We start from the raw sequence: 22806 nt of genomic DNA, 5'->3' as shown, positions 1-22806 counted from the left end.
GAGGGAAAAAAATGTTTTAGACTGAGACACAAGTCTGGCAATTAAAGTATGCATACTTGCCAGTTCTGCATTTGTGAAGAGACATTTTGAAGATGAAAACAGACATATAAGTGCTAAGGAATATTATTAAGTCATTTTGATCACCTAATATATCCTGATAACTCTTCAACACTCAACCTGCAGCAACATTTAAAATAGAGGTGTCTGGCCTTACCTCACTCTGAAGTCCATAGGCCTTCTTGGCCCACTTTGTTTTCATGTCTTCTGGAACCACTGAATACTCATGGAGTTTCTTCCTATATTCAAGGTCACTAGCCAATGCCTGGGCTTTCTTGGCATGCCTCAGGTTTACCATGTCCATGGGCAAATGGAAATGTCTCTTACTCTCCTCAAAACCTTTTTTATAAGCAATCTAGGACATAAAGGAACAATACTTTCATCATTACTTTAAGAGAAACAAGAAAGCAAGCAATGGCTTATAAGTACTTTATTTCATATCACTGTATAATCAGGCATTATTTATCCACAAAATCTATACTTAGCCTCCATCATCATTTGCGATACAGTGAAATAAACTTGCCCACCCTGCTGCATATTAGGCAAAGACTTGTAAGATTGAGGTTTCAAAAGGGGCCACACTGTAGCCCCAAAATGGGACCATGGATTTGTAGGTTCCACTGGTAATTCCGCTCATGGATTCGGAACACAGTCAAGCTCACTTCACTCTGTTCTTTTATCTTGCACCTCTATGCAGTCTATGGGTTTTGGTTTTTTTGTTTTTGTTCAGTTTGTTTTAAGACAGGGTTCAATGTGCTTTCCTCTTCTGAAAATAAGATCAATACCAACAATGCAGTGTTCAAGAGCTCCAACCCTACACTAGCAAAATAGTATAATGATGAAAAACATCTTTTAAGTAAGAGAAATCAATCATTTACCTCACTACTCATCTTGGCCACTTGCAAAGAGTGCAGAAGTCTTGAATCTTTGTTTCCAATTGCTTTGCCTTTTGTTTTTTCATATTCTTCTTTGTATTTAATCTTTGAAGAGGAAAATAATTTACTGTAAACAACAAGCCATTTTCCAATTGCCACTGTCATGGTACAATTCCCCACTCTGAACCTTAGCGTCCAAAAGATGGGGTACTAGCATGAATTCCTCTAAGCTCAATCACCAGCCTAGAACCCGTAGCGCTGCCACCAACCAGGAATTCCAGTGCCTGGTACACTCTGGTCCCCCCAAAACCTGGCCCGGGGACCCCCAAGACCCAGACCATCTGGATCTTAACACAAGGAGAGTAAACCCTTTCCCTCATCGTTGCCTTTCCCAGGCTTCCCCTCCCTGGGTTACCCTGGAAGATCACTGTGATTCAAACTCCTTGAATCTTAAAACAGAGAGGAAAATTTACCTTCCCCCCTCCTTCTCTCTTCCCCTCTCAGATTCTCCCTGAGACAGACAGTAATCCTAACACAGAGAGAATTTAGCCTCTCTCTCCCCCTTCCCTCCTTTCTCCTCACCAATTCCCTGGTGAATCCAGACCCAGTCCCCTGGGGTCTCACCAGACTGAAGAAACAATCAGGTTCTTAAACAAGAAACTTTTAATTAAAGAGAGAAAAACAGTAAAAATGATCTTGTAAATTTAAGATGGAATAGGTACAGGGTTTTTCAGCTATAGACACTGGGAACACCCTCCCAGCGTAAGTATACAAGTACAAATTAAAATCTTTTCAGCCAAATGCACATTTGAACTCCTTCCAGCCAAATGCACATTTGAACTCCTTCCAACCAAATACACGTTTGCAAATAAAGAAAACAAACATAAGCCTACTCGCTTTATCTACCTAGTACTCACTAGTCTGAACTTATAAGAGCCTGTATTGGAGAGACTGGAGAGAAACCTGGTTGCACGTCTGATCCCTCTGAGCCCCCAGAGTGAACAACAACCAAAACTAACAGCACAGCACAAAAACTTCCCTCCCTCAAGATTTGAAAGTATCCTGTCCTCTGATTGGTCCTCTGGTCAGGTGACAGCCAGGCTTACTGAACTTGTTAACCCTTTACAGTCAAAGAGATATAAAGTACTTCTGTGCTATTAACTTTTCTTATCTGTTTATGACAGCCACAAAGATATGCAGTATGTTTAGGGACTGACCATCTGAGTGCAAGGCCTGGCAGCCAATTCAGAGCTCTCAAATATGCTTACGAATTCTGAAGGGCAATCAGGTTGGCCTTAGTTGTGTCTTCTTTAACCTATTAGAAACGGTCAATCTTTCCTCGCATGGATATTTTTCTAGATATACGACCTTTGAAACAGCTAAATTGTTCTTTTGTTTTTAAGAAAAATGTGTTGGGTTGAACCCTGATGTTCTTATTGAGCCAAATATGTAATGGGGTTCTAAGCAAAAACTGAGCAAGGTCTTCAGGGGTTGACTAATTTTAACATAAACAGCTTCTATTCTATTCTGTCAGTCGTTATATTGCCCTCAGCAGTACAATATCTGAGTGCCTTCCAATAATTCATTAAGCAACTTGACTAACAGCTCTCATACATGATTATTCTCTCCCTCAACCTCTCCACGGGGGAGAGAATGATGCACACAGTGTAGCAGTTTGTTTTGGTAGGGTTTTGTTTTTAGGATTTTTTTTAAAAACATACATGCTGCTATGTGTTTATGTTAAAGAAGGAAAATCAAAGACGCACGCCTTGTACTTGCATTCAAGGTGGTGAGGTTTGTGTTGGTCTAATTAATTCAAAATGCTGAATTTTACAACATGGACATGGAGCTATTGCTCTTTTTCTAATTTTATTTCTTTATATGCACAAAAAAATAAGCAATTTTTCGGAGAGGGGGGCTAGTTGCCTATAGAAATTATTCTAAACAAATTTCCTTAGAGTTCATCAATCGTCGAGAAAGATGAATGCACAACAGTAAAATTCAGGGCTTAAAAACCCAGGTGAAACAATGTATTTATTTGCCTATGCTATTGCTGACTTCTGTTAGGAATAATTCCTAGTTAATTAAATACAACCTACATCACTTGCAAGATCCCTTGAGGCTTTGGCAGCAAGTAAAGACATGGAATCCAGATTCATTTCAAAGCCCCGACCTTTGGTCTTCTCCCAAACTTCTTTGTACTTAATCTGAGAACGGAAATACAACAGCATGTCACTAACACGAATATACCTGCCTAAACAGCTAAAGCAACCATGGAAAATTGTGAGGAACTAAACAAAAATATAATATACTCAGTTAAACGTAATATATTTATTTACTATTATTTAATGTTAAATAATTGATTCTAGAAGAGGCCAGATATAACATTCCTGGAGCTTGTGGTCCCCAGTTATGCACAGGGCAGGTGGCAGGAGCTCTTAGATTGTAAGGGTGGGATTTTTGAAGTGCCTAAAAGAGCCAGGAGCCCAACTTCGATTGAGAGCCAATGGAAGTTAGGTGCCCAATTCACTCAGCTACTTTTGAAAATCCCATCCGAAATTCTTTGGAACAGAGGCCATCTTTACCTCTGTGTATGTACACCACCTACCACAATGGGGCTAATTCTGGTTGGGACCTCAAGGCATGACCATCACAACAATAGCGATAATAACTGTACATCACAGGCACGGAGCATCTTCCCACATTGTTCCACCAACATGCCTTCTCCTTGAACTGGAGGAAGCACAATGGAGTATGAAATCCCCATTAAGGACTTGCAGTATTGCCATGAGATTGGCTTAAAGGTAATCAGATTTGTAGCAAATAATAAATGTACAGGGTTGAGGGGTAATTGTCTTCTGTCTGATTCCAAGAGTTGCGGCTTTAAGTAAAGCACCACATATTGTGATAAATCATGAGAGTTGGCAACAGTGGCACTTGATCCAAAGCCCGCTGCAATCAGTGAAAGCCTTTCCCCTGAATTCTGTGGGCTTTGGATCAAGATCTAAATCCTTGGTCTTTGCACTAGCCCTGCCAGAAGAGTAATACATCCAATGAGCACTAATTTGGATGGTCAGTTTTGTGGTGTGGACATTTAATCTGCTAGACAAATTCAAGTCATTTCATGAGATCTCAGAACAAATTCCAAGGTTGTGCTTCACATTTTATCCCTACTAATTTGGATAACTTTGTCTCAGATTGTTGAATAAAGGCAGAACAGAGATGCCTAGTTCTTCTTGAACAATCTCAGCATCCGTGTGTTCATTATTGCTCATATTTGAGGACAATCTCTAGATCTATATTTGCAAGTCACTTTGCTTACCTCACTATATAGCTCAGCGTTGGCTTTCGCCTTGACTAACTGAGGAACGTCCTGTGGTAGAGTGTAATTCATTTTGGTTTTCTCATACTGGGCTCGGTAAGTCAACTGCCACAGACATTGAAACAAATTACCATCAATACACCAAATGCAATTCCATCTAACTTTAAGTGATAATTGTTTGTTTTAATGTGTTAAGGGCCATAATATAAGTCTGTAACAACTAAACAAAATTGGGAATAATAAGAAAAGGCAAATATAACTTTCTCCTAGTTATTCAAGAAAAATTCCCAGTAAATGGTATAATGTAAATAGCCCTGTAGGACAGGTCCAATAAAAACAAGTATTAACAAATCAAACAGTCAGAAACTGAAGTTATATAACTTCTCAAAGTTCAAGAAAGCATTCCATATTTCTTGATCTACAGATGTGGCCACTTGGCCTTGAAAGCAATTTCATTCATTTTCTACTGTTTGTTTTAGTTGTAAACCTAGTTATCAACTATTATCAACAAGAAAGAAAACACATATGCAGTGAGGACATTAGGAAATAAAATATTTTCTTATTGCTAATAAACAGAGATGGTCAATGGCAGCAGGACTTACATCACTGAGCTGTTGAGAGTTTATTCTGGCTTGCATAATTTGTGGAGTGCTGGTAACAGAGCTGTACTTCACCTTGTCTATGCTTTGTCTATAGTTTACCTAAGTTAAAATAAGAAACAAAAAAGGAAATGCTCAGATTGGCATGTGAAAGGTATGGTAGAGAAGTTTCATTTAGCTGAAATTTGGGGGTAAACCCACCACTTAAGTCATAAAAACTGAGGTGTAGAACAATTCTGGTGGGTGAGATTATGCACAGCCAGTAATAAATCTCCAGAAAATTCCCTCTGCTGAGATTATTACTTCTATATTACTTGAAAACTAATTTCCCTCAAACACAGTGTGTGGATTTTATTAACGAGACACAGTTTCAATTGGTTCCTATAAAGCATTCCTATCGAATTAATATCCTGCATCATCTCTTGGGCTATGTCTACACTACCACAGTAAATTGACCTAAATTATGCAACTCCAGATACGTGACCAGTGTAACTGGAGTTGACATAGCTTAGGTTGATTTACTGTGATATCTAAACCGTGCTGTGTCAACGGGATTCACTGTGCCGTCCATTTAGCTGGTCTTCACTAGACCTGCTTAATCAACCCCCAGTGTATCCATCACCAGAGCATCCATTCCGCATAGTGTAAACATAGCCTTAGATTCCCTTTTATCTTTGTAATCAGGAACTTACTTCAGTAGTGGTCTGTCCAGCAATATAGTTACACAGAAAAAATTGTATTCCAGTGGGTTCTATTACTACTTGTCTTTAATTAGTTTTTAAAATGTAATAACTGATAATAAAAGTTTCCTGTATGGTAAGAGTTTGGGATATGGAAGGGAAAATATATATGGTGCGGGGGAAAAAAGCATTTCAATGTCAGCAATCAGTAGGAGTGCATTAGACTGCACTAAATTCCTAGTATATGAATACAGTAGCAGCAATAATAATCTATAAAGATAAATATATTAAATCCCCAAACTATGCAAGATAAAAGGTCATGGAGAAATTTTCTCTTAAACCTATTCCTGCCAAAGGCCTCAGGGTTACGTTGCAGGACACAATTACTATTCTCTGTAGGCCTTAATATAAATTGCAGTTAATCACCGAACATTGCAAAGTGTATGTTGCTTAAAACTAGTTCTTTAAGAACAATTTTTTGCCATGAAGTCGAGTGTAATTCAAAAGCATTTAAAGCTATGAATCCATTTTAATAGGATCCTCTTTTTCTGAAACACCTGCACATATACGCACTTCTGCTACCCACCATTTTAACTCACATTAGAAGAATTGCATGACTTATCTCACAAAGCCAAAAGCGATCAGTGTACTTAAAAGAGTTCATTCACTCTTTCTATGTAGATATCTAAGGCTCTCTGCAGCAGACAGTTTCTTTCTTTTCTTCTTTTTAGTCTCCTTCTTTTCTTTAAACTTAACCACATGTACTTATTGCTGATGATGATCTGAGAACTGGGAATGTTGGCTGTGTGGTAATCCACAGAACCCACATCCAAATTGCTCAAGTGAGCTCTAGCCTCTGGACAGGATTGGCCTAATGCTGTATTTGATTGCAAGTATTTTCTTTGGCGCATATAAATCGCCTTGCCACAATGCCAGTCATGCACAAGTCATAGAAAGCATGTACTAGACTAAAAAGCTCTAAGCCCAGTCTGCTCTTGGATAAGTGAAATGTTGGTGCCTACAGTCCCTGCTCTTGACATTCTTGCTTCATCTCTTGGGGGATGTAAGTCTTCAACATGACAAGAGGAAGAGAATACTTAATTCAAATTCTCCTTCTCCCTTCCTTGTCTCCCTAGCCCTTTTCACAGACAAAATGGAACTATTGCTGGAGAAGAAACGATACAATATCCATTAGCAGTCAGAATATTACATATGGAAGAACTCACAAAAGAGATCAGCTATACCTATTCAGCTAATATTTTCGGGGGGAGATTTAGTGCTTGGAAAAGTACCAGAATGACAAACTGTAGACTGAAGTCCTCTATTTAGCCATACAGCAGGTACAGTATGGGCAATAGTAGTGTAAACTTCCCCACACCAATTCATCTTTAGGTTACCAACAATCTGATCTGAACTGAAACCAGTGACTTGGGCTGGCAGCCTCTGTTTCCCATTCCTAATCCTCACAGTCTTCCTGACCCCTCTGAGCCTTATGTTACCAGCTGTTTGCCACCAGGATAAAATCACACACTAGGCTTCAGATTTTCTCCTCCAGGGAGATGACGAGCTGTGCAAGAAACAGGATGAAAACCCATGCGATTATTTACATCTTTCAAAGGAGCCAACTTCCTTGTTGTTTGATATGAAGGAGTGAGTGTAGCTGGGTAATTGTAGTCAACATTGTCATGCTTGTAATCAGATTTATAGGCTATCTGAAACACAGGAAGAACAAAAAAAATCAGTCTTTTTTTAAAGCTGTCATTTGTTTGAATAATTATCAGTCAAGAGGAAAGGAGAAACAATCATATTAATATTAAACACAAGAAACAAAGTAAGTTCAATGTCATCAATGACAAAGAAAATGAAATTATTTGCGTAGTTTAGCCACTAATTGATTCTTATTCAACTACACAATTAATCCAATGCCAACAGTGGAAGCATTAATTTAACTTCCACCTATGAGATATCTCTTTTATCTTTCAGCTTAGTTCTTGAGTTTCTTACAGATTTGTAAATAATGTACTTGAACGAGTGGTATGTAACAAAATGGTTTTGTGACTAATCCAGTAAATTACCGGGTTCAGAAACCTTCATTAAAGATTGCTTTTTCACCTGACCCTACAGGGTGTTGATCAACCTCAACTCCCATTGATGTTCAAGAGAATTGAGGGAGCTCATTGCAGGATTGGATACCTGAATGAATTATTTTAACGTCTCCTGCATAATAAAATATGTGTAAACTAGTGAAGAAGGGTTTCCAAGTTATATAGTCTTCTGAGCACATCCATCCCTAGCACCTCCCAACATAATTCGATCTAAGTTTCTCATCAATTGAAGGCTGCTAATATTAAAGACCAAAAAAAGAGAGAATACCTCTACATAACTGAATACTACCACAGTACCTACTATAATATGAGCACAAATGACTTACATTGCTTGCCAAGCTGCCAACCTTCATAGCATGCAGAGTGCGCCTGTCCATGCCAATGCCTTCATAATGACCTTTCATTTGATTCTGGTATTTTTCTCTATATTTAAGCTATACACAAAAGCAAACATTGTCTCAGAAAATGTATTTCATTTCACTATCTGTTACAGCAAAGAGACAGGTACTGAGCATAGGAAAATATAGCCGGTTCAAATGTTGCTATCATGTGAAAACTCATTGTGATTATACAACAACTTTGACACCTTAAAAGAAAAAAACTATTGGTACACCTCCCAAGAGACCTTCTTTTCAACAGATGTCAATTGTATTCCCAAAATTACCTATGTGCCACACAAATTTGGTGCCTTCTCACTTCATTGCTGAAAATTATTTACCTCAGAAATAATGGATCATTAAACTGAGAAAGAGTTATTTATAACAAAGGAATTAATCCTATGGTATTTTAAGATTCTTGCATGAATATTCTTTTGTGTCCTCATTTAGGATAGTCACCCTTTCTGCCCTACCTTTGTGCTGATGGAGATCATCCTACTAACGTATTTTAGTTAAAGATGTTTTTAAAATGAGTTATTGCTACACCAATAATAATAAACATTAGTTTTACAGATATTTAATTATGTTCTGCTCAATAATTTACATCTCAAAAATGGGTCCTGAGATTATCTGCATATATTTCACTTCAATAAACACATGGACATAAGTGATGAAGTAAATGAAAGTGTGAAAAAGAATGTTAATAGTCATTTTTGATTGGATTAGCAATGCATTGTAGTAAGTCATCTCTTTTTCCTATATTATTATTATTATCATTATTATTATTTGTGTTATTGTAGTGCCTAGGAGCTGTAGTCATAGACCAGGACCCTATTATGCTAAGCATTATACAAACACAAAAACATGACTGTTCTATTCAAACTCCCAATGCAGCTTTTACTCAAGGCTTATACAGAACACAGAGATGAACTGTGATTCCAGCAGCTGCTAAATTAAACTTCCACTGCACTGCATGCAAGATACTGAGGACTTACATCACTGGTGTATTTTGAGATCTTGCTCACATTCTTGAACTGGGGAGTCTCACAGTAGTTAATACTGTGGCCTTTACTGTTTTCCAGATCCTTCTTGTACTTCACCTTAAAAGCCAAAAAATACAAGGGTGAGATGTAGCAAAATCTGAATTCACTGCATAAAATATCTATGAACGTAAGTCATACCTTAAATCCAGATAAGTTAACATAAGGATTTTATTATATGGCATACAGTAAAATGTAGGTTCTACACTTCTGATTTTATCTTTTCCAATAGTGAGCCCTATAGCCTTGATGATGATTTTGGGGCCTACATTTTCAAAAAGCGAATAGTGATTTTAGATATCTCAGCTTTGAGTCCTCAGTATGAGACGTTTTTCAGAAAGTGCTGAATGCTCAGCATCCACATATGAGGCTCCCTGGGGTATGCCTACATTGCATCTGGAGTGAGTTTCCCAGTTCAGGCAGATAGACTCGCACTAGCAGAGCTTAAGCTAGTGTGCTCAAACATCGAGCCACATGGATGTTGAGGCTCAGGTTCTCAAACCCACCTAGGCTTGAGTAGAGAAGATCAAGCCTACTGCTATTTTTACTATGTTAGCTTGAGCGCCACTAATGTGAGTCATCTACCTAGAGTGGGAAGCTCACTCCTAGATGCAATTTAGACATACCCTTAAAGATCTCTTAAGTGGGGACCCCAAAACAGAAGCATCCAGAATCACGTATCAATTTTGAAAAAGTTATCCTTATTCTCTAAAGCTTATTCTCTAAAGCACAATTCTATGAACAAATTAATACATGCTAATGTTCCTGACAAATAGACTACGTAGTTGCACCCCCAAAGGATGGACACATTATTTCAGTTATGCTGCTACAAAACAGATTTGGAAAGTTTCTTCTAAGAAGATTCACACTTGATATCTCAAGAGTACCCGAATGTGGGAGGTTGTATCCTAGCACTTCAGCTGACACTGAATTGTTCCAGGTAATTGGAGAATACTCCTGACGCACTGCATCCATTAATCAGATAATAGTGGACATGCCTTAACAACTCAGAATAGTTTGAGAATTCCTGTACACTGTTCTCCTACAAGCAGATTTGTCTTTTTTGCATCATTTGTAAGCAACAGTCTTTTACAGGATGCTGGATTCTGTTCTCGATACATTAATAGAAGTGCACAGGTATAATGGAAATTGGATTTTGGCCCATTTTGCATATATTTTTAAAAGGTTAATTTTTCCAATTATCTGTAGAAAACCCTTTAAAACATCGTAATACATACTTCTGAATTATCCTAAATTACTTATGTTTAGAACCCCAGAAAATGAGAAACACAGCACTAAGAGCCATGCACAGGACTTCCTGAGGTTGGCCAGAATCAGAAAAATGCTGCTTTCTCTTTCTCTGTAACAGTGATGTCACTTTATAAGTCAAATTGAAATTCCTTGTATGAAAGTATTAATTAGTACATGCAGTGTTGATAAGGCAGGTCTAATTCTTCTCTTTAATTCACGTTCAAATTTCCCATTGATTACTTCATATGTACATGTGGAGGCAGAACAGTACAGAATTAGAGCTCAGCTGTATATTGGATTTCCTATTCAAATAGGTAAGCAAATCTTTCCCAAAAAATTTGCAAGTTCTTAAGAGTAGAACTTGTATTTAAGCCTCATCTAAAGACATACATACATTTCAGATACATTTTCAATTCAGAAAAATAAAATAATAATACTCAGCATTTATGTAGCACTTTTCCTGTTTAGAGCTCGAAGCACTTTACAATAGAAGGCAAGTATCATTACCCCCATTTTACAGGTGGGAGAACTGAAGTGAACAGATTCCTAAGGTGACACAGCATTTCAGTGGCAGAGCTAGAGATAGAACTCAGGTCTGCTGACTACCAGTCCAACAATCTATTCACTAAATCACATTGACAACATTTTGGAAAAATTTATCTCTTGATCTCCTCTGCCTACAATATGTATACTCTTGGTTTCTTTTCCTAAAAATTTAAAAAAAAAAAAAAAAAGAAAGAAAGAGGACGGGAAGATGTATCTTGGAGAAAGTGAGGGGTGAAAGTGGGCCAGTACAGGCCGGTATAAAGTGGCCACTGGTATCGGCCCATACACTGCCATGGCAAAGGACCCTGCTTAAAGCACTGCCATGGCAGCACTTCAGCGTCATTGCCCCTTCTCCTCCGCTCCCCTCCCCTCCCGGGCAACCGACAGTGGGGGTGCAAAAGGAGCAGCTGCCCCGTGGCCGGAAATTTAAAAGGGCCAGAGCCCTGGGCCCTTTTAAATTGCCACTGAAGCCTTGGGCAGCACGGGCCAGGCAGCACGGATGGGCTGAAGCTGGCCCTCATACTGGTAAGTGTGAATATTACTTGCATCCCTGCAGAAAGGAATTACGTGAAAAAACACATGCAATGAAAAGTGTCGTTCAAGAAACAGAAAAGCTATTTTAGTTCATCTGGAGATGCTTTCATTTTAAAAAACACAGAAAGGTGAGGAGAAGATCCTCAGCTTGTGTAACCTCTCAAAGCTCTACTGAATTAATGAAGCTATGACAATTTTCATCAGTTGAGGATCTGTCCCTGAATGTTTCTCCTAAGGAATGGCCATATTTTAAAACTGTACTACACATTGATTGTTTTCATGTGTGCTAGTCATTAAGGACAACAGCTTTTTACTTTCCTAGCCTGAGAAACCAGAATTTACCTGCCAGAGATAAACAGATATAGCTGTATCTAGTATGGGCTGCTCTCCTATCAGTCCATAATTCTATCTGACTCCTTACCTCACTAACAAGCTTGTTGACATTCTGGGCTTGTTTAAGAACTAAGTTGTCTTCGGCTGAAAGAGAATGGAAGTGGGCTGCCCCTTTCATCTTCGAATGATCCTTTTTGTATTTTATCTAAAAAAGGGAAAAATAATCAAAACAAAGATATTTTTGTCATCATTGTCATTTCCATTCACTTGAAGAGACAGAGTAAGACTTTTCCTTAATTTCTGTTAGTTTTAATATGCTTGAACAAAAGGGTAAATAAGTTGGAAAGGTAAATTAATTGCAGGCTGTTACTTAAAATCATCTCCATAGAAAATCACCAGTCATGTAATCTGATTGTTTCATATGAAACCACTTCACAATTTAGTATTTTTCTTTAAAAGTTTTCCCATTGGTCGGACAGCACTGGTTCTTAGTTGCTTGAACAGACATCTTCATATTAATAATCACTATCAGATTCTTGGCTAGCAACTGATTGAGGCTTGTACGCTACTCTATTAAAGAATTCAGTTCTCAGTAGTCCAATGTTAAGATGCCAGTCAGAGAATTATAGATGGTTACTAAGTAACCACTAGAGCAAGAGTGCCCAACCTGTGGCTCCAGAGCCACATGCGGCTCTTCAGAAGTTAATATGTGGCTCCTTGTAGAGGTACCAACTCATAGGGGATGGGGGGATGGATAGTTCAGTGGTTTGAGCACTGGCCTGCTAAACCCAGGATTTTGAGTTCAATCCTTGAGGGAGCCATTTGGGGATTTAGTTGGGGATTGGGCCTGCTTTGAGCAGGGGGTTGGACTAGATGACCTCCTGAAGTCCCTTCCAACCCTGATGTTCTATGATTCTATGAACTCCAGAGCTGGAGCTTCAGGCACCAACTTTCCAGTGTGCTGGGGGGTGTTCACTGCTCAACCCCTGGCTGTGCTGCAGAACCTGCCCCTGCTCCTGCTCCCTCCTCTGAGCCTGCCGTGCCCTCACCCCTTCCCTCACATTTTAAAAAGGAGGTGCCAATTTGGATTCAGAGTTCTACCACTGACTTAAATAAGATCAGGATTCTACCCCTGGGTCTGGATGTTTATATTTGTGGTTTGCCTAACTTCTGCAAACAAATCAATTATTTTTCATATGTACAGAGTCAGGGTCCTCACCTCATGCAACTGCAAATGCCTGACTTTGAAATTCTACCCCATAAGTTATGAAACAAAAGATATTTTACAATGTGCTGAAATGTTATGATTATTCATATTTGATTTTGGAGTCTGCGTTCAGTTTCTCAGACTTTAAAAAAAATTACATTGCCTTATACTGCAATATGTTCATCCCCCTTGTACAGCAAAAAGAAAACCATAAAACTAACCCCCATAACAATTGCCAATTAGGAAATATAATTTTGATTTTTAGCATGTTGGAAACCTGTTTACAATGATATCTTTAATCAGGGAAGGTTAAATATTCATTCTTAAATTGGTCATTACTGAATTTGTCATTGAAATAGGCCAGGAGGTCTTAGAGAGACAAGGTGGGTGAGGTAATATCTTTTATTGTACCCACTTCTGTAGGTGAGAGACACAACTTTCGAGCCACATAGAGCTCTTCTTCAGATGTGGGAAAGGAAAGAACTCTGTGTGGCTCTCTAATATCCTGGGACTGACACAGCTATAACTACACTGCATAGGAGGTCTTAGTTTCTTTATATTCGCCCAGTCATTAGTTCAAGTAATGGGATACTATGGAATCTTTCACCTCTAGGTTGCTGCTTGTGCCTGTCTGGGGTTGAGAGAAAGATTTTGCCATCTATTGGCTTTTTAATGGTCTGCATGAGTTGATGGGCTGTCTACTCCCTAGTGGACAGGTGTCCACATGACAAAAATTGCCACCAAGAGGCATCCTTTTGGGCTGTCATGCCAGACAGAACAAGAAAGGATGGGAATGCGGATAGACACATTTTGAGAGCATTAGAGGTGGTCTCTTCAGAACTGAGCTGAGGTCACTGGTTGGTGGGCTGTATGGAAAAACCTTATGCTGCCACATCTCAGTCTGTACCTGTTCTATAGATTACAACTGAAGAAAAAACAACACTGTACTGCAGATAAGGCATTCAATCCTCATGATCTGCCAATGTCACATCCTATGCTCTCTTGTCTCAGTATCAATTGCTTTGTACGAAAGCTACAATACAACATAATTAAAAAACTAGAAACTGTTCAGAACATTCAAGCTATATTTACTCACTATGGGAGTAACTGTACCAAATCTCACAACTGTAACTACTAAGTACATAATTTGCATTGGTGATAACGGACATCATCAATCCCCTGAGCCCTCTAGTGCTTTGCAATGTCATTGTTTGTTTTTCTAGTTTAATTTTAGCATTCTGCTTCCAAGCACTACTTTGACAAACTGCTGCTTTTAATTGTTTATGTATTGTATTGATTATTCATGTTTTATACTTACGTCACTTGCCAGTTCATTTGCTTTCTTAGCACTTTGATAAGCTGGAGTGATCATAGCAGGAAAGCTTCCTTTTCCTCTGCGCTCTTCATATTCATCCATATAATCCTGCAGAAAATTCAGGGTGTTTATTCATTACATATGAGCAAGTGGATTATTAATGACTTTTCTAAGCTCCCCAGTCTTGTAATTTGCATGTATAGTTCATTACTTCCATTTATCTGTAAAGTTTGTTCATTTAATACTAGAATATATATATTTAATCACCCACAATGTAAACTTTCTCTACGGCCTCTTTATTTATGTTGCAATGGAAGCACAGGTAACTTAGCTACTTCCAAGATGTTAGTCTTCCAGTACAGAGAAGATGAATATAACCTCAAAATCTCACCCCAACTCCCCCAGGCCAAAAACTAAAAGAAAAGAAGAATGGGTCTCATGGTTAAGACACTCAGGAGATCTGGTTCAAGTCAGGCTCTGCATCACATGCCCTCTGTGATGCTGTGCAAGTCTCAACGTCTCTGTGACTGTAGTCTTCATGGGTACAGTAATACTTCTCAACTTCACAGGGGCTTTTTTGAGGATGAATTAATTAATTAATGAGAGGTGCTCAGGTATTATGGTGGCAAATACCTTAAAAAACAAAAAAAGGGCCCACTCTTTTATTATTTATTATTATTCTAGAATTAGTACTATGAAGCAGAATGTGTCTTTAGACCAGATTTTGCCCTCAAAAGCATATGAGTAAATCTTAGCTTTCAGATTGCATGAGACTATCCAGGATGTTATCCCTATGTCAGGACATAATTGAACCATTTTTGGACTAATGCCAGGTTTACAGAAAAAAAGTTGTTTTGAACTTTGAAATCATTTAGCCAAAAGATTATTTTTAACTTTTTCATAAACATATTAAGGGTTTGTGAAAAAGAAATTGTTAAATATTTTATTTTAAACAATTTTAGCAAAAGAAGAAACAACTTCCCCTCATTAGACACCATATCATGCATGTGCTTATCACGCAACTTTGTATAGATCTGGCACATAAATCTTAGCAATGTGCCAGATCAGTTGAAATGAGGATGCCTGCTATGGCAGGAGTAGTGTAAATGCTACAAATATTCATGGTATTTCTCCTATGACTTCTCACAGCAAAGGGGTTCACTGTAGGTCATGCTATGTCACATCATATGCCACATGATAAGCTGGGTCACACTATAGCGAAGTTTGTCTTTCATAACTTCCTCAAGCGAATTTCTTGAAATTTTCTATGCTTGTTCCAAGTCTGAAACCAATATTATTCATATTATGTGTCAACTATCAGAGGGGTAACCATGTTAGTCTGGATCTGTAAAAGCAGCAAAGAGTCCTGTGGCACCTTATAGACTAACAGACGTATTGGAGCATGAGCCATGCATCTGACCAAGTGCATATTCACCCACGAAAGCTCATCCTCCAATACGTCTGTTAGTCTATAATGTGTCACAGGACTCTTTGCTTAGATTACATGGTATCTTAAAGCAAACGTAGTCTATTCATTTCTATGGGACTATTCGTGGAATATGATTAAATTAATCAGAATCTGGCCCAATGAGGTAAAAAAAAAATCAAGCCAGATTTGACGTTTGTGATATAAGGTTCAAAGCCACACTCAAAGAAAATATGTAAGTTAGTTTTAAAGTCACAAGCATTTAAATTAGCCATCTTTGTATAGGAATACTAGGAATGTCCTGTTTATTAATTTATTTTTTGAATGAAACTTTTGTTAGTTTAGAAGATATATGGTGATTTTAAATTTCTGCTACTGTATATGCTAAACTGATTTCTTTTTCAAATGTGGCTTGTTGTTCACACTTGTAGGGGATCTATCAAATAAGCCAGTTTTGGGTAAACGAAGTGAGGAAGTTTAATGTTATGAAGATCTTATATCAGTAAATCCGCGCATCTCTTTTCACCTAAAGACTCTGATTAAAAAGCAAAGTCTATCTACAAGAACACTATGTGAAAATAATAATTATCCTCTGAAATAAAAATTCCTGAGATTGAGACCCCTAAGTTGTATTACTTCCCTGTTACAGACATAATTTAATTGAAATGTTAATTAATATTATGATATTAAATGTTAATGAATATTAGGATTTTTTAGCATTGCCTACAATAATTATATTTCCTGAAAAATGGAAAAACTGCAAAGATGAAGCCATAAAGACCAGAGTTGAAAGAAAGCTTGTTTGTTCCCCTGCCAACGGTACACACTCATTTACATACTCAGACTGTGGTATTATCATGCTGCTTTCTCCTTGAGGTCTTAATTTATCATATGGGAAAACAAAGTTTACAACAGGGGACAGCAAATCTCATTGCCATTAGTAAACTCTAAGCATTCGGCAGTATTAACAACCAGTTGTAGCATGGGTACATGGGTATCTCTTAGTTGTTGCCTACCTGGCTAAAGTGATCTACATTTTCTTCTGTGAAAGTATCATCTGTTCCAGTTGCATGGCTGGCTTTTCCTTTCATCTCTTTTTCATATCTTTGATGATACCTCACCTAACAGAAAGAAAAGAAGATCAAGCCAGATGAGTTCAGCCTGTTACATACATGTCGCATAATAAATCACATGCACACGTTAATAATAAAGATTTGCCAAAAAATTTCCACTGCAACCAATCTTCAGAAGCCAAGTTTTCTACTTGCATTTAATAAATTTTAAGAACATAGGACTTGCTATATCAGTTCAGATAATTATTTTGCTAAGTATAGCATTCTACATCTGGCAGTGGCTAACATCTGATGTGCCAGAAGGTTAAAAATAAACACATAAGTCACATAAGTGCAGAGTCACTATATAGTGCCTTTCATCCTACCTGATCTCAATGAGCTTTGTACACTCTACAGCAGGATCACTAGCCCACCAATAATTATTTTTAATAATAAGAGTCTGATTCTGAGAGGCGCTGATCACTAGCATGTCCACTAGGGCCAGTGGTAGCTTTAGGTGAGCAGCTTTCAAGTTCAGGCCGAAGATTTACAATATCTCTATTGAAGTCAAAATAATGCCTGCAAGCTTACTCTTTATCCTACACAGGTGATTTCTTACACCAATAATAGTTCCTCCACAGATCAAGGGCAGTGTATAAAGTTTCAATGTTTAGAACTCATCTGCCTTTGACTTTAAGACTAAGGGTCCTTCTTGACTTGCACAGATGAATTAATAACCAGAAAATTCTCCATTCTAGTTTTAAAGTCATTTCCATGTAGCTAACACAATATGCTATACGTATTTCCTTTCACTGCCTGTGTAAAAATTGATACTAATGAGTCAGTTTGAACACACATGATTTAATTTAGCCTCATAGGAGGCTGGTAATGTTATCTTCCCTTGAAACTCCTTTTTTAAATCATCACAGCTTCTGGCGGTGGGGTTGGTACACATTTAACAAACATTGTAATTGTGGCACTGAGGCAAAGGCAGACAAATTATATTCACTAAAGATCCCAGGCTCTCACTGCTCCATGGAGGGTCAATCCTGTAAGGTGCTTAGCGCTCCTGAAAGCTGCTACGTGAGTTCAGCTCCAAATGACTTCAGTAGGAATGCAGGGCATCCAGCCTTTCACAAGAGTGCTCGGCACCATGCACGATAATACTCCAAGAGAATGGCAAGAGGGGGGTGATTCTGAAATAATGTCAGTCCAGAACCAAAAAACATTTGATATGCTTTCCATATTTAATTTTATTCATACATATATACTTAATACTCAAGTCTGGTTTCTCTAGTTCACTTTGTCCTCTCAGTCAAAGCTCACTCCTGCACCAACATAAAGGGAAGGAGAGGGAATTGAGGGTGAGCAAGGGCAGGGGCAGAGCTCTGATAAAACCAATCCTCCTGTAAGAGGGACCTTGTGCCTGTGGTATAAATTAGAGCTGCTCCTCTAACTTATGCCAAGGCTGAGCAGAGTGGGCTCAGAGAGCCACAAGTGGCTCCTTATGGCCACTCCCCTCATTCCCCTGTGTCCAAGTGCAGCTTGAGAGGGTCTTCTGCCCCCAGAGATTAACAGTATTGCTTTCAAAATATAATGGCCTTATTTTTCCTCGTGTATAACGCAGGACCTACCCGTGCAAAAATAATTACCTGAAATCCTACAGGCCACATTCTCTGCTGATGTAACTCCACTGGCACTGATAGGATTTTGCCAGAAAAAAATTTGGCCCTAAATCTGTTGGATTTTTCCCTCAAAAGAGACATTGCTTTTGATACTTACGTCACTGGCAAGTTCATTAGCTTTCTTGGCTATCTGATAAGCCGGAGTGATCATAGCAGGAAAGCTGCCTTTCCCTCTCTGCTGTTCATATTCTTCTGTGTATTTCAGCTGTAAAAAAACCAAGATAATGTAGGAACAAGTAAATCGCACACATTTATATCTGCTACACACAAAAAAGCTACATTAAAAGAACACTACTGAGGTTGCAAAGTCAACCACTCAAAAGTCAGGAAATGTCAGAATAAAGGTTGCCTGTGCAACCTTCATTCACCATCATCCCTCACCCCCTCACAGCCTTGTATGTATAGTCATTAATTACATGATCAAATACTATTTTTCCCAAAAGACCCCAGCCTCATTCTGTACTCAGGACAGGCCTGCTCTACGGATTATTCAGGACTGAAACAGGTTGCCTGTTCTCTCCTGTTACACTTACATCACTCATAAGCTGCCCTCCAGTCTTTGCGTGCAGTAGATCTGGAGTGTCTATGACAGTGGTATAGCTGGAAACTCTATCTTCATGTCCTCGTTTATATGCCACCTGGGAGGCAGAAGATATAAAGTGCATTTTAAAACTATTTACTAGCAAATATCTGGGTATTTCCTTCCATAAGGCTTGAAAAGGTAACAGAAGAACTGACCTTTGTTTCAGCTAATAAATTATTCCCAGTTTTCTGTCTTTAATATAAGTCCCTCAGCTGTAAATACAAAGGCAGGTGTATCTACTACTGACTAAAAGTGGCTGTCACTACAGTGTGTTCTGATTTTACTCATCAAACTATGTGCATTAGTTTAATTGTTCTATTATTTCACTCAGTCTGTCTGGATCTATCAAGTGCCAAAGGTTTTCATTTTATGGCAATGAAAGAAAACTGCACTATGGGGAAAAAAACCTATTTTTTCTGGTACTTCATACAGCATTCTCTCTTTACTAATACAGGTAAACAGAGAAAAAAATAAAAGCAGGTTATGCTGATATCTACAACATAGTAAGCTGTCTTCCTATTAAGGCCCCAGTGCAATGCCTATTAAAGTCAATGGAAAGACTCCAAACTTAGTGGGAGCAGCTGGATATGGTCCAAAGTGTTTGTTTTGGGTGAACAATATTCTTCAATAAAATCACAAAATTCTTCAATAATGACACAAAATCCTATAGCTTACAATTGTATTATTGCAATGGTTGATGCTATACATGGAAACCACGTCAGTATTTTTCAAATGTTTTGTATGGTTCTTATTTTCACTGGATTTCTTTGGATTGGATTATTTTTATAACATGGTACATTAAGTGCATAGATAAGTTAAAGTTAATTCTAGGTAAATTACTTTACTAGTGTACTGGTATATAATTTTACATACCAAAAGGGAAAGAGAGATGAAAAAGTTAGAATAAGTGGATAAATAAATGAATAAAAATAAAAGAGGAAAATAAGAATAAATAATTCACAGGATCTAGAATGGTACAGCAATTAATTGATTTTAAATGTGTAGATGGCATAGAATGGTACAGCAATTCATTTTTTAAAAATTTGAGATGGCCATTATGTCGTAAGTGTCCCATATATCTTAGAAAATGCCCATACTGTCACTTGTTATACATGAAAAACAAGGTGGGTGAGGCAACATCTTTTATTGGACCAACTTATGTTGGTGAAAGTTACAAGTTTCAAGCTTCGCTTGTTATATCTGACATTCTTCCAAAACTAGCTAATTTGCTAGCAATTCCTCTGTCAATGTATCATACTTAAGGTTTTTTCACTTTTACAGGAGTTATTTTACAATTACTGTTGGCTATGGAATGCACCTTTTAATGTGAACGGTTTGAAATCCAGGTTTCGCTGAACTTCAGTAAGTTTGACACACACAAATTGGGACTTACGTCACTGCTTAGCTGAGTGGCTTTCTTAGCTATCTGGTAAGCTGGAGTCATCATGGCTGGAAAGCTGCCTTTGCCTTTCTGTTGTTCATATTCTTCTGTGTATTTCAACTAGAAAATTATATATTTTTTATTTTGTTAAAGAAAAACCATTAATGTGACACCTCTTTTAATGCACATGTTCTAATTGTTATGGGTTATATTATCCTGATGACTTTTAAAAATCATAATGGATTTAAGCAAAGTGGAAATCACAGGTCCCATCAGTCTGGCTACATATGTTTAAAGAGTTTTAAAATAATTGACACATAAAAGAAAATGTATTTCATGAGTTCAAAATTTATGAACATTTCCTATGTAAAGTGGAAAAAAATCTGTTTATAATCTTTTCCTTCAATACTTTTGCAAACAAAATATTTACTATTAGTCACTAATTTAGTAAAGACCATCTTGCGTAGGCACAGATCTTCAGTTCTTATACCAAGTTTGATTTCCATTCACTTCAGGTTGACGGAAAGGCAATAGATCCTTGTCTACTCTACAAAAAATAAGATGCATAATCCACTGTTGGCGCAGCCTAAGAGTGGTAGCACCACTGGAAGATGTAGAATATGTTGGATTCCATCTACAATCAAAGTTTACTTAAGATGTTACTCTCTTGTAGCTGAAATGTATCTTAATTGCAGAAATTCATGGTAGTTTCACTTGAATATAATTTCTAAGCTTTGCAGTAACACTGTTAGGTGACCTTGATGGTATATATAGATAGCACTCACAAGGCTCTGCACTGTGTCTCAACATAGCAGTAACTGCATGTCACCATCTCCTTTTGTAATTTGTTATTGAAAGTTGGCTATTCTAAACTGGAAAGTCCTCAGAACACTATAACTCATACAAATAAAGTTATTGCAAATGTCAGCCCACATACATCACTGAGAGTCTTCTGTGCCTGAGCTATTCTGACCGTTTCAGGATCTGGGATGGTTCCAGAATACCAGGATTTGTTTTCCTCATATGCAGCTTGGTAGGCTTTCTAAAAAAGGAAAGATTAAGTCAGCAGAAATGTGCATACTCATTTTTAAACCCGAACAGTTAATCTGCTGGGCAGGGAGAAGAAAACCATCATTCATTATGGGAGAAACATACTCCTATGCAGAGGGAAATCATGAGGCCTATGCTCCTCTTCAGTTTCATTTTGAGAACATAGGCGGATCTTAAGTGATATGAATTTTGCGTTGACCCTTTCCATATCAATGAATATTTCTGAGCACATTCCAGAAGATTTGCTAAGTGATTTGAAATTAGGGCCTATTTCCCAAAACTCCAGTAAAACATTTGCTGAGTAATGCCGAACATCATGCAAACAGCAATGAATTTACCAGACCAGCATTCCTATTAATGCTAAATCTGTGCTAGATGTGCAGGCAAATCTGAAAACTGAAAATTCAGCAATTGAAGATTGATATATTTTCTTTTTTGTCAGACTTATTTCAAAAGAATTCAGAGTGTGAAAAGTGCCAGATTGAAAGCTCTGAAAAGTGAAGTACTCTGTTTTCTTGCAGAGGCAGCATCCAGATTGCGCTGCCAAAAGGGACATCTTCTCGAGATGCCAGTTATTTATAGACTCGTGAGTATTTGGGTTGTCTGCTGAGACTGCCAAGAAGAGTGATAATGGGTTTAGACCATTTCAAAAGCAGCATATTTTACTTATTACTGACATGGGATGGGTCTGATCCACCAAAATAAGATGAATGGTTCTACAGCCCAATAAATCATCGAGCTAGCCCTTTACATTTTCTATTTTTGTTCCAGTCTCTCCATTAAGGGAGATTTATTTATTTTAACACTAGCAAAAAACTTTTTTTTTTAATAAATAGTTATCTTGGGCAGTCGTTTTCTGTTCTCCTTTTATTACTCGCTCATATAGATGAGTTTAATCAGGGATTCCTAACTCCCTGCCCAAATTCTTCCTGTCCCTGATCCTGTGTTTGCGACACTCACCTTGAAAATTAATACTGTCACAAATTCAGAATTATGGCGCTACTTCAGGATCAAGTCAGAGGAAAAACTGGAGCAGGCAGAAAAAACCCACTCGCAAAACACAATAGGTGAAATCTTGGCCTCAGTGAAGTCAATGGGAGTTTTACCATTGATGTTAATGGGGCCAGAATTTCATTCAATATTTGCAGTAAATAGAAAAAGTGGCAAGACAAATGATGGATTATAATAATACTTAGCGCTTGCATAGCACCTTTCATCTGAGGATCTCTGAAAGTTTTACAGAGATGAGCAAGTCTGATTATACCCATTTTAAAGAAGGCGAAACAAAGGCACAGAGAAGGTTAGTGACTTGACCAAGCTCACGCATGACTCCATGGCTGAGTCAGGAATAGAATCCAAATCTCCTGACTCTTGCTCTCCTCTTTTTA

General features: G+C 37.9%; 1 protein-coding gene across 5 annotated transcripts in view; it reads right to left on the bottom strand.

Moving 5' to 3' along the window:
* Nucleotides 1–22806, bottom strand: part of NRAP (nebulin related anchoring protein) — a 62165-nt gene that overhangs the window by 32954 nt on the left and 6405 nt on the right. For 4 of the 5 annotated variants that reach the window (XM_050958919.1, XM_050958923.1, XM_050958920.1 and 1 more), the window contains exons 5-19: nt 21306–21410; nt 20381–20488; nt 18938–19042; nt 18502–18609; nt 16684–16788; nt 14245–14349; nt 11808–11924; nt 9011–9115; nt 7965–8072; nt 7141–7245; nt 4857–4955; nt 4255–4359; nt 3032–3139; nt 936–1037; nt 215–412 (exon numbers count right to left, since the gene is read on the bottom strand). In XM_050958919.1, coding sequence (XP_050814876.1) covers nt 215–412; nt 936–1037; nt 3032–3139; nt 4255–4359; nt 4857–4955; nt 7141–7245; nt 7965–8072; nt 9011–9115; nt 11808–11924; nt 14245–14349; nt 16684–16788; nt 18502–18609; nt 18938–19042; nt 20381–20488; nt 21306–21410 — 1683 coding nt within the window. The remainder of the gene's footprint in view (nt 1–214; nt 413–935; nt 1038–3031; nt 3140–4254; nt 4360–4856; nt 4956–7140; nt 7246–7964; nt 8073–9010; nt 9116–11807; nt 11925–14244; nt 14350–16683; nt 16789–18501; nt 18610–18937; nt 19043–20380; nt 20489–21305; nt 21411–22806) is intronic. The other variant, XM_050958924.1, reaches the window with a different exon arrangement.

The sequence above is a fragment of the Gopherus flavomarginatus genome, chromosome 6 (assembly GCF_025201925.1).
Source record: "Gopherus flavomarginatus isolate rGopFla2 chromosome 6, rGopFla2.mat.asm, whole genome shotgun sequence".
In the NCBI taxonomy this organism is placed as follows: domain Eukaryota; kingdom Metazoa; phylum Chordata; order Testudines; family Testudinidae; genus Gopherus; species Gopherus flavomarginatus.
The sequence above is the reverse complement of the archived record's forward strand: the minus strand, read 5'-3'. Positions and strand labels throughout refer to the sequence as shown.